Source organism: Meriones unguiculatus, chromosome 21 (assembly GCF_030254825.1).
Source record: "Meriones unguiculatus strain TT.TT164.6M chromosome 21, Bangor_MerUng_6.1, whole genome shotgun sequence".
Lineage (NCBI taxonomy): Eukaryota > Metazoa > Chordata > Mammalia > Rodentia > Muridae > Meriones > Meriones unguiculatus.
In genome coordinates, this window is record NC_083368.1 from 3,959,355 (window position 1) to 3,976,168 (window position 16,814).

At 39.4% G+C, this 16,814-nt stretch overlaps 1 protein-coding gene across 1 annotated transcript in view; it reads right to left on the bottom strand.

Annotated features, from left to right (window-relative positions):
• Positions 1-15,959, bottom strand: part of Lancl2 (LanC like glutathione S-transferase 2) — a 57,394-nt gene extending 41,435 nt beyond the window's left edge. The window contains exons 1-2 of the mRNA XM_060373956.1: positions 15,177-15,959; positions 4,944-5,061 (exon numbers count right to left, since the gene is read on the bottom strand). Of these exons, the coding sequence (XP_060229939.1) occupies positions 4,944-5,061; positions 15,177-15,380 (322 nt within the window). The 5' untranslated portion in view covers positions 15,381-15,959. The remainder of the gene's footprint in view (positions 1-4,943; positions 5,062-15,176) is intronic.
• Between the last annotated feature and the right edge of the window lie 855 nt (positions 15,960-16,814).

Sequence of the window (16,814 nt, forward strand, 5' to 3'; positions counted from 1 at the left end):
TTTGCTGTTTCTCTATGATTCTTGAAACAGTACAATAAACTATTCAAGGAAACATTTCTAATAGATCACTAAAAGCTTTAGCAAATAACAGTAGAAGGAATATAAAATTTTAGGAGAGGTAATAAATCAGATTCAGCATCAGAAATTGCTTGTGAAAAAAGCAAACATTGTAGGTAATAAATGTAATAAAGAAATAAACATTTCTTTAGGGCTTTCTAAAGAAAATATTTAATCAGGATCTGTTAGGATAAATGCTCTAAATATTCCCACTGCAGTAAAGCTACTACAAAACCATTACCTAACACAGGTATAATGAGGCAGAAAGAAGATAGGCAAACATAGAAGGTCAAAAAGTTTTGTATTATACTGTAAGTTTTACAGACAGGCTAGCTCAAGCATCCTATCACTAAGGAAAGATTGTAAATCCTTAGCAAGCCAAACAGGAGGAATTCCCCTCAGTGTTTACATCCAGTGGGGTTGTAAATCTTTAGTGGACCTAGTTCAGAGGATTATTAACAACCGCTAATTAACTAACAATAAACTACGTAAACAGACCACAAGTTTAACAAGCCCCTGGCCCTCTACTCGCTAAATTGGCAAACAAGTCACTAGTTCTATGTTTGCTCTGCTTAAGAGGCTGTTAGGCCAAGATTTTTTGTAGACACTGCCTTTTACCAGATCGCCTTCAGTTAAAATATAAACTTTGTAAATGTTCCGGGGGGATATGTCAACTTTAAGGAGCTTCTTTGTAAGATTACTACAAAAGTGTTGGCTTGACTTCAGTAAAGCGCAGTAGATCCAAACCAACTAACTGCTGTGGTCTCTGTCATTTCGCCTACCTGTGCCTTCCTGATATCCGAATTCCCTGATTTTCCTGCAGACGCAGGGCACCTGACGGGGCCGGTCTGCGGCACATTGGCACAGGAGACAACTTCCTGAATAGAACACCAACAGCACAGGCTCTAAGAGCAGCAATCAATAAATGGGACTTCAGGAAACTGAAAAACTTTTGTAAAGCAAAAGACATTGTCATCAGAACAAAACAACAGCCTACAAACTGGGAAAGGGTCTTCACCAACCCTATATCTGACAGAGGGCTGATATCCAGAATATATAAAGAACTAAAGAAGTTAAACAGCAACAAATCAGTTAATCCAATTAAAAAATGGAGTACAGAGAATTCTCAATAGAGGAATATCAAATGACAGAGAAACACTTAAAGAGAAGCTCAGCATCCTTAGTCATCAGGGAGATGCAAATCAAACGACCCTGTGATTTCACCTTACACCCATCAGAATGGCTAAGATCAAAATCTCAAGTGACAACACATACTGGCGAGGTTGTGGAGGAAGGGAAACCTACCTCCATTGTTGGTAGGAATGCAACCTCGTACAACCCCTTTGGAATCAATCTGGAGCTTTCTCCAACAATTAGGAATAGCACTTCCTCAAGATCCAGCAATACCACTCCTAGACATATATCCAAATGATGCTCAAGTATACAAGGACATTTGATTAACCATGTTTGCAGCAGCTTTATTTATAATAGCCAGAAGCTGGAAACAACCCAGATGCCCCTCAGTGGAGGAATGGATACAGAAATTGTGGTACATTTACACAATGGAATATTACTCAGCAACAACAACAAAAAAAAAAAAAGGAAATTTGCAGGCAAATGGTGGGAACTGGAAAAGATCATCCTAAGTGAGGTATCCCAGAAACAGAAAGACACACACGGTATATACTCACTCATAAGTGGATATTAGACATACAATATAGGATTAACATATTAAAATCTGTACACCGAAAGAAACTAATCAAGAAGGAGGACTCTGGCTAAAATGCTCAATCCCCATTCAGAAAGGCAAAGAGGGTGGACATTAGAAGAAGGCAAAAACAGGGAAAAGGCTCTACCCTGCAGCGTATCAGAGCAGATGCTGAGACTTATAGCCTAACTTTGGGCAGAGTGCAGGGAATCTTTTGAAAGAAGGGGGAGACAATAAGACCTGGAGAGGACAGGAGCTCCACAATACAAGCAACAGAACCAAAAAATCTGGGCACAGGGTCTTTTCTGAGACTGATACTCCAACCAAGGACCATTCATGGAGATAACCTAGAACCCCAGCACCGATGTAGCCCATGGCAGCTCAGTGTCCAAGTGGATTCCATAGTAATGGGAACAGGGACTGTCTCTGGCATTAACTAATTGGCCTGATCCTGATTATCTCCCCCTGAGGGGGGGAGGGCAGCCTTACCAGGCCTCAAAGGAAGACAATTCAGCCACTCCTGATGAGACCTGAGAGACTAGGATCAGAAGGAAGGAGAGAAGGACCTCCCTTATCAGTGGACTTGGGCAGGGACATGGGTGGAGAAGAGAGTGGAGGGTGGGATTGGGAGGAGAGGAGGGAGGGAGCAAAAGGGGATACAGAGTGAATAAACATATTAATAAAAAAAAATTTAAAAAAAGAGTAAATGAGGGAGAAGAATCCCAAATCAATAGCATAGGCTAGAGTTTTATCAGATCATAGAAGAAAACTTCAAACTAAGTAAAGACAAACTCATGCATGAAGCACAAAGCACACCAAATAGACAAGACCAGAAAAGCATCCCACAGCATATCACAGTTAAAACACTAAGTATACAGAACAAAGAAAGGATATTAAAAGCTTTAAGTGAAAAAAAAAGTTACATATAAACTAAAACCCATAAGTATAACAGCTAATTTCTCAATGAAAATTACAAAAGCCAGAGCGTGAAGCAATGCATTCTAAGTTATAAAAGATGACAGATAATGTAGAGTAACATACAGCAAAACTATCTGCCATAATTAAAGGATATAAACAGCCTAAACAAATTTATATCCAACAAACCAAACTTAAGGAATTACAAGAAGCATTATTTGACGCTGAAGAAAGAAATGAACAAAGCAGAGAGACTGTAGAAAAATGGGATGGCACTAAAACAAAAAGCGCCACCAAGAACACAAAACCACCTAGAACCCCTGCTCAGAGAAAGCCCATAGGAGGCTCAGATTTCCAAGTGGGTTCTCTAGTAAGGGGGGCAGGGACTGTCTCTGACATGAACTCAGTGGCAGGCTCTTCAATTACCTATCCCTGAGGTGTGTAGCCTTGCCAGGCCACAGAGAAAGATGATGCAGCCAGCCTTGATGAGACCTGATAGGCTAGGGTCAGACAGAAGGGAAGGAAGACCTCCCCTATCAGGGGACTAAGGAAAGGACATAGAGGGAGAAGAGGAAGGGTGGGTTGGACTGGGAGGAGAGGAGGGAGGAAGCTACAGTGGGGATACAAAGTGAATACATTGTAATAAATAAATTTTAAAAAACATAATAAAAATATGTAGTAGATACTATATAGACAAAGCAATAAAGTATGAGACTCTTTGTGAAATATATATGTGTGTATATACATAAAGAATATGAAACAAAAAACATCAACACAATGATGAGAAGTAACAAATATTTCAATACTAACTTTAAATATTAATAGCCTTAATTCTCCAACCAAAAGACATAGGCTGAACAGAATGGATCAAGAAACAAAATCAACGTATCTGTTATCTATAAGAAACACTCCTGAGCCTAACACTCCTAAAGATAGAAACCATTTTAAGAGGAAAAGGATGACCAATCCTTTGTACCAAATAATCCTTTGATATACTCCAATCAAACAGGACCAGGAAATAAGCAGGTATTATTATCCAATGTAAATATAATATCAAAGAATAAAAATATTATTTTTAAATTAACAAAAAAAGGTCTCTATGAGTTACCAGCACTTTAATAAAGCTTTACTATAATCCCTGAGAATAAGGTCTTCTTTTATATACTTCATATAACTATAAAAAATTTTCTTACTAGCTGGTAGTCTTAAGTGGATAATTAGATATTAGTCACCTGAGGACATTGGAGAGTGAAACTTGGTCATATCTCTGGCCCTAGAAGAGATGTGACATACTGACCTTTCCATTAACAGATGTTAATGCCATTAACAAATAATTACCTGAACCTTCTTCTAGAAGTCCTAAACCTCATAGGATTACTGTCTGTCAGGCACACTGATAAGGGGCAAGAATAGCTCCATGTCCCTTTTTCTAATAGTCAATCAAACAAACAAACAAAAAGCCAAACTGGTCAATATCCTGAACAGGAAAAGGCCCCTCAGAAAAAGCTATCTGTTCTAAAAGTAGTAGAAATTTGCCCCAAAACATAGGTTGCACAATGATCAGTTTGCCCAGTGTTCACTATACTGTACTATAACTATAGGTTATACTATGAAATGATCCCGTTGGCCACTATCCACTTTTATCCCCTTGAGAATGTGCTCAACTTTAATCTGTGATAAATACTTGCTATTTCCTAAATATAGTCCATGAATCTGATCTGAATTCCTTCATCAGAGATCATGAGAGCCAGGAAGAAAAGATTCTAGTGATAAAACAGTAAAAATGTAAATTAATAAGGCAAGTTAATTTTGAGATCACACCTTTTTTGTCCTGAACTATATAACTTTTGTTTAAATGATATAAAAAATTAATCATTAAAATAAACATTTATGTGTATAAATACTTTAATTAGAATTATTTGAATCAAATTAAGCACAACCAACAAGGCAGCAGACCAGAGAAACCACTTGATCACTACTGTCACGAAGAAAAATATAACAACAAAATAAACCATAAAGGAGGTATTTTTTTACAACACATTTGCATTGCTATATATTATGCTAAATAAATGTTATAAAAACACAGTAAATATTAAAGATCAAACCTTCAACAGTATTTCTTCAGCAACAAAACTGTAAAACATCTCATAATAAAACTGTCTATTGCTTCATAGGTATAAATGTCACCATTTTAAAATAGAAGAAAATGTCAAAGTCTCAGCATATCTAGTTCAGGAATGGAATAGAGAGAACACTACACCACCTGTCCAACCAGTATACGCAGAGCAATCGTGAGGATCAGCTGTCTTCAGTCCTTCTTCCATTTGTTGCAGAAGATCTTTTATTTTGGTCTGGATACGCTTTATGAAGTTAGGAACAATCTAAAAATCAAAGGTAGAAATTAATTAGATACCACAAGAAGACAATATCATGAAAGCAATGGAAAGCTGTACTGAATGTAACAGAGAAAGACCTTATTTGGCACAACTCAGGTGTCTAGAGCCTATTCTGGCTTTTCAGAGTTAGTGTTTTAATGAGACAATTCCTTATATGGATTATAACTCCTAAATAGTATCAAAAAGAATAATTTGCAGATATCAAGGACAAGGAACAAAAGAAAAGTAAGGAAACAGAAAATGATTTGATTACACAAACATTGTTGGTCCTTATAAGGAACATATGAAAAATTGGGTGATAGTTAATTTAGATTGTCAACTTGACTGGATTTAGAATCACCTAGGAGATGCCAATGATGTGTCTGTGAGGACAATCCTAAATAGGTTTAAGTGAGAGGAAATATATTGTAAGTATGGGTGGCACCAACTATGAACTAGGTTCCATTACTAAGTGAGAAAAGAAAAAGGAGAGGTCAACTGAGTGCCAGCATTTTTCTCCCTCTGTTTGTGACTGAGGATGCAATGTGACAAGACATCTCAAACTCTCATCTCTCAGTGACATGCCTTCAGTATGTACAGGTAAAGCTTATGGAGAAATTTTCTCAGTTAATAATTCCTCTTCCCTGATTGGCCTGCTCTTTGGTCACCTCCCCCTGAGGGGGGAGCAGCCTTACCAGGCCACAGAAGATGACAAAACAGCCACTTCTGATGAGAACTGATAGACTAAGATCAGAAAGAAGGAGAGGAAGACCTCCCCTATCAGTGGACTTGGGGAGGGGCATGCATGCAGAAAGGGGGGGAGGGTGGGATCGGGAGGGGAAGAGAGAGGGGCTTATGGGGGGATACAAAGTGAATAAAGTGTAATTAATATTAATAAAAAAAGAAAAAAATAATTCCTCTTCCCAAATGACTTTAGCTTGTGTCAAGTTGACATACAACTAGGCAGTGCAAGTATAAAGAATGAAGTAAAGACAGAGACCAGAAATGCAAAAAAGTACCATGGAGTGGGGTGGAAGGAACAGTATTTAAGGAAATTGTAGAATACAGTAATAAGAAAAATATGGGGAGGGGGAGCAGATAATTGAGAAGGAGGCCGATATAAAGGAAGAGGATGTAGGGAGAAACAACACTAAGGATGTTCAAAAAAGCCACAGAGAACCAAATTATTTTTATTTACCTATAATTACATAGATATAAGAGTGTGTGTATGCATATATAGCTTGAATGAAGATATGCCACTTGGGCTTCCTTCCAGAGGACTTGGCACCTCCACTTCTCTGGCTCTACCTTCTTCAGCACACACAGCTTTTCTTATAGGGTTGGGTTGATTCCACATCACAGCTGCTGCTATCTTTAGTGACCATCCCACCATACTGGCATCTCCAACATGTTCAGGTTTCCACTGCAACTGATGCTATACCTACCTTTACCAATAGTCTCTTAAACTTTCCTTATGATTCTAACCTGCTTCATGGTACCAAGCCTCAGCAATTCTCCATGAGCCCTTTAATCCTGAGGCTCTCATGCCACCAAACCAGTACCACCTGGGAGACTCTTACATGTTACCAAGTTCAGGTACTAGCAAGAGATGCAGCCTTGGACCCTTATGGATCATTGCTTCTATGTGCTAACGCTGAGAAAATAATCTCAGATTCCATCGCAATGATGGAATCTTAATCACAGCTGATTTTTTTTCATTCTCAGCTAACCAGCATCAACCACTCCAGTAAAGGGTTCACTTCAGTGGTGCTAATGTGTTAATCTTAGTTGATTCTTCAGCCCCAGCTGACCAGAAACCATAGGTTCTTAGTACAAAAATAGAGGCCTAAAAATCTTTGAGGAATTGTCAAACTTTTCTTTTGAAACCTCACAAGCCAGGCTTTCATCATCTGTATTTCTCACACCATTATTATCTTCCTAATTCCCAAGACAGTGGCACCAAGCTCTGAGCTCTTTCAGCCCAAAGCTCAAAAGGCTTCTACAATCCTCCCAAATCCAACAGGGCCAGGTCTGTCAGAGCAACATCCCATGAATCAGGTACCAATTTCTGCATTAGTTTAATTTCCATTGCTGTGGTAAACACTGTGACCAAAAACAAGTTGGAAACACTCATCATGAAGGGAAGTCAGGGCAGGGACTCAAGGCAAAAACCTGAAAGTAGGAAATGAAGAAGGCATGAGTGAATCTTGCCTACTGGCTTGCTCACCGTGGCTTTCTTAGCTTGCCTCTTCATATATTTCAGGACTACATAAACTAGAACCTCCTATATCAATCATTAATCAAGAAAATGTTCCCAAAGGCTTGTCTACAGGCACTCTGAGAAAAGTGCTTTCTCAATTTGGGGTTATTTTCTCTTCCCAGACGACCACAGCTTGTGTCAGGTTGACAAACAAGCAAAAAATAGCACACATAAAAAGAACAAATCAATATTTAACAAAACTCGCTGTAAACAAAGATTCATGGATCAGTTTTATCTTGTGTATTGAAAATTTAGCCTTGGTAATTTTATAAACTTTTAATCATCAAATATATATCATACTAAATCTTAACCCTGATAAACCTTGAAGCTTACTTGAATTTTCTGTGACTTGGTTTTAATTTTTTAATTTGCCTTTATATTTTATTTTTCATTTTTAAGAAAAAAATTTTATTGTATAAAATCCCATCATATCTATTTTTTCTTTTTAATCTTTTTGTCCAAAGTATAAACTTATAAATTCTTTTCAACATTTCTCTCTGTGTTTGTTTCTCTTATTTTATTTTTCTGAACAAGATGTGAATTCAAATTCCATAACTAATATAAGTAGTAAGTTAATATTACCTTTATACATATTATTAAATTGTCAAAAAAAATTTGTCCACTGTAACTTTCTTGAAAATCTCTTTTTGTGTTTTTTTTCAATTCCTTTTTGTTCTTTAGGTTGAAAATAGACTTTTTTTATACAATATATTCTGTTTATGGCTCCACCCCCAACTCCTCCCAGATCCTTCCACTTCTCCAGGCACTCAAATCTTCCTTTCTCTCATTACAAAACAAAAACAGGCAGGGTTCCTTTCTAAAAGAGACAGACAGACAGTGAGAAAATCAAAACAAACAAACCTGGACAGGACAAAACAAAAAAAACAAAACAGAAAAACAAAACAGCCAAAGAAAAAGCAGAAAATACACATACAGACGTAGAGATACACATGTTGGCACGCACAGAAATCCCCTAAAAACACAAAATCAGAAGCCATAATATAATGAGCAAAATAATAATCAAAACACCTGTAGGGTAAGAAAAAGAAAAAGGGGAAAATGCCCAAAGCATTATGGGGAAAAAACAAAACAAAAGTTTATTTTGTGTTGAGTATCTACTGCTGGGCATAGATCCTGGCCTTAACCGTGGTTTGTATATCCAGTGAGACTCAGAGAAAACTAACTTTTCATTTTTGTGAGCAGTTATCAATTACAGATAGCTTCTGGGTTAGGGATGGGGGAATGTGTCCACTTCTCCTATCAGCACTAGGACCCCATAAGGCCTAATCCTTCACAGGCCCTGTGCATGCTGCACTGTCTCTATGAGTTCTATATTGAAAGCTTGTTTCCTTGGTGCCCTCCATACTCTCTAGTCTTACACTCTTTCTGCTTCCCCTTCTAAGAGTTCCCTGAGTTCTGAGGGGAGGATGGAGACATTCCATTTAGGACCAAGGTTTCTAAGGTCCCTCACTCTATGCATTGTCTAGCTGTGAGTCTTTGTATTTATTCCCATCTATGGTGGGAGGAAGTTTCTCTGATAAGGGCTTTGACGACATTGATTTATGAGTGTAGCACAATGTTGTTAAGGATCTTGTGTTAAGGATCCTTTAGTAGAATTATAGTATTAAGAATTTCTGTGGGTCCATGCCCTACCTAGTCTCGGGTTCTTGGCCAACAGATTAGATTTGGGTGTGGGTTCCATCTCATGGTGTGGACCTTAAATCTAATCAGGTATTGGTTGGTTACTCCTCCAAACTTTGTGCCACTATTGCACTAAACCAATTTGCATGTAGGTCACCATTTGGAAGGGCTGGTAGTTGGGTTGGTGTTTACTCCTCTCTTTTGGTAGCATGCAGAATACCTTCTAGCACCAGGAACAAGTTTGCATTCTTAATAATGATGGCCAAGTGTTCCCCTTACTCTACTTCCTTGCCATCATGAGCTGTCATTTGTTTTATTGATCTTGGCCATTCTGACTGGTGAAGATGAAATCTCAAAGTACTTTTGATTTTCATCTCCCGCCTTGACCAGATAGACACACATTTAAGTGTGTCTCAGCCGTCTGTTTCTTCTTTTGAGAATACTGTTTTTATCTGTTCCACATTCTTAATTGGGTTGTTTTCTTTTTGTTCCTTTCATTGACATAGATTTTTTTCATATTATATATTCTGATTAGTTTCTTCTCTCTCCCCTCCCCCACTACTCCTCTCAGTTCCGTCCCACTTCCCCTCCCACTTAGATCCAGATCCTTTCTATCTCTCATTAGAAAACAAACAGGCCTTGTGGAGCTCCTGTCCTCTCCAGTTCATATTAACTCCTCCTTCTATCATATGATTCCCTGCACTCTGCTGAAGGTTTGGTTATGAGTCTTGGTAGGAACAGCCCTGCTAGGCCACAGAGGAGGACTTTGCAGCCAGTCCTGAAGATACTTGATAAACCAGGGTCAGATGAAAAGGGAGGAGGTCCTCCCCTATCAGTGGACTTGGAAAGGGGCAGGAAGGAGATGAGGGAGGGAGGGTGGGATGGGAGGGAATGAGGGAGCGGAATACAGCTGGGATACAAAGTTAATAAACTGTAACTAATATTAAAAAAAAATATTAAAAAAAGAAAAAAACAAACAGGCATCTAAGGAATGATAATGAAATGCAATAATATAAAACAAAAACAAACAAATCAGAGTAGGACAAATGACCAAACAAGAAAAAGAGCAAAAGAAAAAGCTTTAAAAATGCATAGAGATGCAGACACACACACACACACACACACACACACTGTATAAAAGAGGGGGGAAAAACATAGTTAACTGAAGCCACCACCCAATAGCTAGTCAGGCCTGTCAACCACTATGAAAAAGAGGTGAGATTATCTTTACTTTACTGAGCTTTAAAATGACTGCATCTTCATGACAAACGCTGAGTCAGAACCACATAGCTAAGCATGCTATTATGAGGATCTGGATTCCTTACCCTCAGATGCTGTGTGAGATAACTGTTTAAAGGTTGCTAAATTCAGGGTAATTTATTATCCAGCACCAGATAGCTACTAGCCAGAGCCTTGTCATTTTTCATTATGCCAACCTCTATCAATTTGGGTATAGTTTTCCTCCTCTAACTGGATCCTCAAAAACTACCACATAAACCTGATGCTGGTAGTTAAAATATATACACATATACAATTCAACTCTGAACTGGATGGGCACAAGCAATTCAAGATAAAGGGCTATTAAAATAAGTATTAAGAGTACTTGTTATACAGAGAAATTACTACGACAGTGAATAACTGCTTTCATAGTGTTTAGACCCATCCCTTTCTTCTTTTAATATCTCATTTTCATTTTCAAGGACAACACAATTTCCATTTCACCTTTTCTTTGCTCAGAATCACAACACTGGTATGAAACTGTCTTTATTACTGTTCTATTGCTATGAAGAGACACCATGACTAAAGCTATTTATATCAGCATTTAACTGGGGGTCTGTTTAGTTTCAGATGGTCAGTCCATTTTCCATTATAGCAGAGAGCATGGCAGGGAGGTAGCTAGCGTGCTAGAGCAGTAACTGAGAGCTAATCCAGTCAGGAGAGAAAGAAAGAATGAAACTGGGCCTGATCTGGGCTTTTGAAACCTCAAAGCCCACCCCAGTGATATTATCTTCTCCAACAAGGCCACACCTTCTAATCCTTCCTAAACAGTCCACCACCTGAGAAGCAAACATTTAAATATATGAGACTATAGGGGTCATTCTCATTCAAATTACCATAAATATTAACCAATTTACTACTTAACTGTTTAGAGATATCACAAGCTTCATTATTTATTTGTGGATTTTCTTTAAAAAAACAAATTAATTTGTTATATTTTTATATCACAATCACTCAATTCAGTACCTGTTTGAATTAGACTAATTCTCTTTCGTGTGATGCCGAAAATGAAAGTCACCTGCTTTCCACATCAATGCAGTATTTACTATTCTCATGGATACAGTTACTCCACCAATCAGCTGTCAGCGTACTTTATTTTGTAATAGGCATCTTTCCCCAGAAATAGATTAAAAGAGCAATGGAAATTAAGTATAAATAATGGATCTTTTAAACTTTGCCATAGATTTTAGTTGTAAAGCAAATTTCAATACTAAGTCATGAATAAAAACACACAAGAAAGAGAAAATTACAGATTCAACTCTCTGATGAACACAGATACAAAACTTTTTAATAGAATATTTGTAAATTACCGGCACCGTGGTACACACCTGTAATCCCAGCACTCAGAAAGGCAGAGGCAGGTATATTTCTCTGAGTTAGAGGCAAGCCTGATCTACAAAGTGAGTCCAGAACAGCCAAGGCTTATACAGACAAACCCTGTCTCAAAAAAACAAAATAAAACAGACAAACAAACAAAATATTTTATAAACTAAAGTTCAGATAAAAAGGATATTCACCATGGTCAAGTTGGTTTCATTCCACAGATACAGAGCTGCTCATCATACATAAATAAATGTAATTTATCATATAAAGAAGGACTTCAGGGGTTAATCTAGCTTTTAACAAAACCTAACACCCAAATCCCATGATAAAAATCATGGAGAGGCTAAGGAGTGCAGAGAGTATACCTCATCATATATATGAAATATAGATATATATGATAAACCTACATCAAACTAAATGAGAAAAACTTAAGACAATCACATAAAAGGCATGAATAAGACAAAGATTTCCATGTTATACACTCCTCTTCAATAGAGTGCTTGAATTCTTAGCTAGGGTAATAGACAAAGAAGGAAACAAAGAGATATCACTAGGAAATGTCCAAATGATCAATGATCAATGACCTTAAAGACTCCAGCAAAAACAAAAACAAACAAAACTCTTTAGAGCTGATAAGCACTTCCTACAATGTGGCAATATAAACATTTAACACACAAAAATCAGTAGTCTTTCTATATACCAATGACAAATGTACTGAAAAGGAAACGAGGAAATTAAACCCATTCATAACACACACCGACACACTCACACACAAAGATACTAACACACAAAAACCCAGGAATAAATCTAGCCAAGGACACTAAAGACTAGTACAGTGAAAACTTTAAGACTCCAGAAAAACTGAAGAAGATACTACAAAATGAAAATACCTCCCATGCACATAAATTGAAAAAATAAATATTATGAAGATAACCATCCAACCAAAAGCAATCTACTGATTTCGATGCAATCCCCATCAAAATTCCAAGCAATATTTCATAGAAATGATAAATGTAATGCTAAAATTCATATGGAAATATACACAGGACAGCCAAACTAATCCTGAACAAAAAAGAGGACTGCTGGAGGGAACATCACACCTGATTTCAAGTTTACTACAGATCCAGAGTAATAAAAAATGTCATGGTGTTGGAACAAAACAGACATGTAGTTCAATGGAATATAATGGAGAACTCAAGTAGAAGTCCATGCTACTATAGCTATGTGGTCGGTTGGTTTGGGGTTTTTTGTTTTTTGACAAAAATTCCAAACACCTCACTGGAAAAAAAAAAATGGTGCTGTGTGGGGGAGCCGATGAAGTCTTGAATGAATAGGTATTAGTAACATGAACATGGCCATGCCAAGGACCCCAGCGACTCAGACCACTCCAATTGCACAGTTACCCCAGATCAGGATCAGGGAACTAGCAAAGCTTTCCCTGTTCCGGGTATGGATGTTGACAGTGTTTGCAAAGTATCAACCACATCTTCCTCCTCTGCTCCTTTGCAGAGACTCCCTACAAAGACTATCCAACCCACCTCCTCACTCAGCTCTACATAGTAACTGCACTGAGTTTCAGCTGCAGAGAACAGCTGACCAGATACCAGCTTTTAAGTATATCTGTTGTTTCTTCACACACACACCCATTGCCCCATCATGTCAATCCCAAAGCTTTGCAGGTCATGACAGTGCTGGGAGTCTCAGGTAGCAACATAAAAATGAAAGAAACTTCTTCATCTGTCACCCTGCACAAAACTCAACTTCAAAATGAAGAACCTCAACATAAGATAAGATATTCTAAAACTACTAGAGGAAAGAGTAGGGACTATACTTCAATATGTAGACATAGGTAAGCACTTTATAAACAGGACAATAGCACAGGCAATATGACCAACACTCAACAAGTGGGATGGCTCTCAAAGCCCACAAAATAGGAGAAAATCTTTTCCAGATACACAGTCAACAGATTAGTGTCTAGTGTCTTAAATATACAAGAACCTAAAAGAAAAAGAAAAACAAAAATAAAACAAAAAAACCACTCTAAGCATCAAGAAAACAGACAACAAAAATTTTTTAAATGGTCTAAGTAGGACTGGAGTAAAAGTCCAGCAATTAAGAGCATTCGCTGCTCTTGCAGAGGATCCAGGTTTGGTTCCTAGCCCCATTCAGTTGGCTCACACTGTCCACAACTACATTTGCCGAGGATCTAGAACCCTCTCCTGACCTCCTCAAGTGCTAGGCATATGCATGGTATACATACACACATACAGGAAAAACACTTCCATAAAACACTTTTTTAAAGGCTTTGCAACTGATAAACTGTTTTCAAAAGATGTGTTTACAAAAAGTAAATATTTTAAAAAGTGTTCAAGGTCCTCAGCAATGAGTGATATGCAGATTAAATTATCTTAAAATTCGATCTTACTCCAGTCAGAATGGCCATCATCAAGAATACAAATAACAAATGTTATCATGGCTGTAGGTAAAAGGGTATTCTTTTACACTGTTGGTGAGAGTGTAACTTGGTACAGCCAATTTGGAAATCAATCTAGAGGGTTCTCAAAGGCTAGAAATAAAAATACCTTATGTGCTGAGCATGATGGAGCCTGTCTTTAATCCTAGCACTCAGGAGGCAAAGCAAGCGGATTATCTGTGAGTTCCTGGCCAGTCTCTTGTTTCAGAAATAAATAACAATAAATAAATAAATCTTTCAGACCCAGCTATTGCACTCTTGGGCATAAACCCAAAGGTTCCATATCACTACAAGTGACAGATGAGAGCTTGGCCCTAACTGATTCTCTAAGATTTGAGAACATTTGAGGAAAAAAAAAAAAAAAATCTATGAGCCTGAAGACAGAGAAGAACGGAAAAATTCTAGACTCTAAGGTAGGACACAGCCAATGTAACCATGAGCTCACAACTGCTATAATTATCTGCACTGATTATGCACAAGACAGCCCCTCCCAAAAGTCAGTCTTGGGTGGAGAGGGACGCTACTATCAGCTCCAAACTGACTCTTGTAAGAGGGATACCCATTGTCTTCATTTGGTACCCTAGTAAACCCATCAGGTTTCAACGGATAGTTCACAGAGACGGAACTGGTAAAGCCCAGAGGGGACAAAAACAACAAAAAGGCATAAATGCGGATGGGTGGAAGGAGCAATTTAGGGAAGGTAGCTGGGCAGAGGAGTTAAGGATATGAAAGACCGTGTGGTGGGAACAACCAGAATGCTTTCAATACACGTGTGAGGCTTTTAAAGAACAACACTAATTAAAAAGAAAATAATAATTAACAGGCTGTGACTTGACTTCAGCCTTTCTCCAAGCAAGGGCGTGCCCACAGGCAGGTGTGATAAAATCTGCCTAACTAACAGCAATGACAGCAAATTCACTTTTTAGTCCCAGGAAACATTAAAATGCTCCACCATTGTGTTTCGGTGTCTTCTTAGAGGTCGATCGCACAGCGCTGCCGCCTTTTCCCTGACTTTGGCAGGACCTACACGGGCGGGGCGCACGCCGATGACGTCAGCGTACCCAGGGCGTGACCGCCGGACGCCACCATCGGCGGGGGTGGCCTCACCCACCTAACCGCTGCTCCGGGCCCTAGCAGCCAACTCACCTTCCCGTTGGGGTGGAAAGGGAGGCCCGGGTCGTCCGTGGTGGGGAGAGGGCAAACGCGGCCCGTCTCCTCCGCTGCTCCAGCGACGAGCCCCGCGGCGGCGGCGGCGGCCTCGTAGTCTGGGAAGGGATTAGGGAACGCCCGCTCCTCCATCTCCGCCTCTCCTAGGTGCAACTTGAGTCTCTTTGACATGGTCTCGCCCATGTCCGCGCGCTTTCCCTGCCTGAGAGCTCAGGGCACGGCGCGCAGGCAGGGACAAACCTCCTGGAAAGCGTTTGGGCCGGGGCTGAGCGGCGAAGCCTTCCCGGTAACCGGTGGCTGGCACATCTGGAAGCAGCTGGCGCGAAGACACCGAACCTCCAGCCCTCGCCAGTCACGCCCTTCAAGCAGTGGCTCGCAGCCGGCCGGCACGGTCCGCCGAACCGCAGAGGCTCTCTTACCCTCGCCACCCCCGTGGCCGTGCTCTTCCGAGAGGGTCTAGGGAAAACCGCACGTCCGGGATGCTCACGTTGCGGAAGGGAAAGCCTGGAAAGAGGGTTCATTCAAGGGTGAGCAGTTCGCAGACCAGGGAAAAGCGCATCTTCAGACGCTCCATCATCAAACTGACAGCATTTTCACTAGCCCAGCCCTGCCGCCCGTCTTTTTCCTCGGCCCCTGGTCGCGCGCCAGTCACAGGGACAGCAGCTGCTTTGTTTGATTAAAAATATCTCTTAAAAAGAAAAAAAATTCCAAAACGGCCTAAAACACTGAGAAGATAGCTTCCCGAGGGGGGTGGGGGAATACAGTCCCTCCCATTCATCACGACTAGGAGGGGGGTTGCTTGGAGGAGGAGCCACAGGCCATTGTTTTGTTTTTGTTAATGTTTTATTTTCATTCTTTGTTTTGAGTAAATTCACATATTTGGTAACGAGAAATAATATGGAAGAGTCTTATTAATCATATAAATAGTTTATAGACCAGAGGAACACCATGATCACGAGATTAACATAACTGGCAGAATTACATGCATGGCAAATAGATCCTTGAATTTCTGTAATCACAACATGTAAACTCAGCCTTTATTACTTCTGTGGTTTTTTGCACTGCCTGGAAGCAAATTTGTGTAATCATTTTTCCTAAAAGGAAATACTGTGTTTCAATTTTCTTTCATTTAATAAACATTGGTACTTGGAGATACCAGGTTAATAGGCAAGAAAGCCAAGAATCACAGAACAGCTTAATAGATGTGATTTCCTGAGTTCAAGAAAGGTACCTGTTAATATACTGCCAAAGGTGACATGGTAGAACACTATCAAGCAGCCAAGACTTCACTCATTCTCACCTTTGGCCTCAGAACAGAGTAAAGTGGAGGGGGGGGTAGTTTTTTGTGTGTGTCCTTTATTATATATGCAACCCGAACCCCCAGAGCATGATCATGAAAGTGGAGATGAGGGTTAGAAGACTTAGACCCTCTCTCTGGGAATCCCTAATTAGCCAGGCTCTGCCACTAACCTTCATATCCAGCAGAAAAAGATTTAGTCAATGTACCTACATGGAGAAGAGGGACTAAGAACCAGTGACAAACAAAACACACACACACACACACACACACACACACACACACACACACACCTGCTCCACTTGTCTTCAGATCCTGAC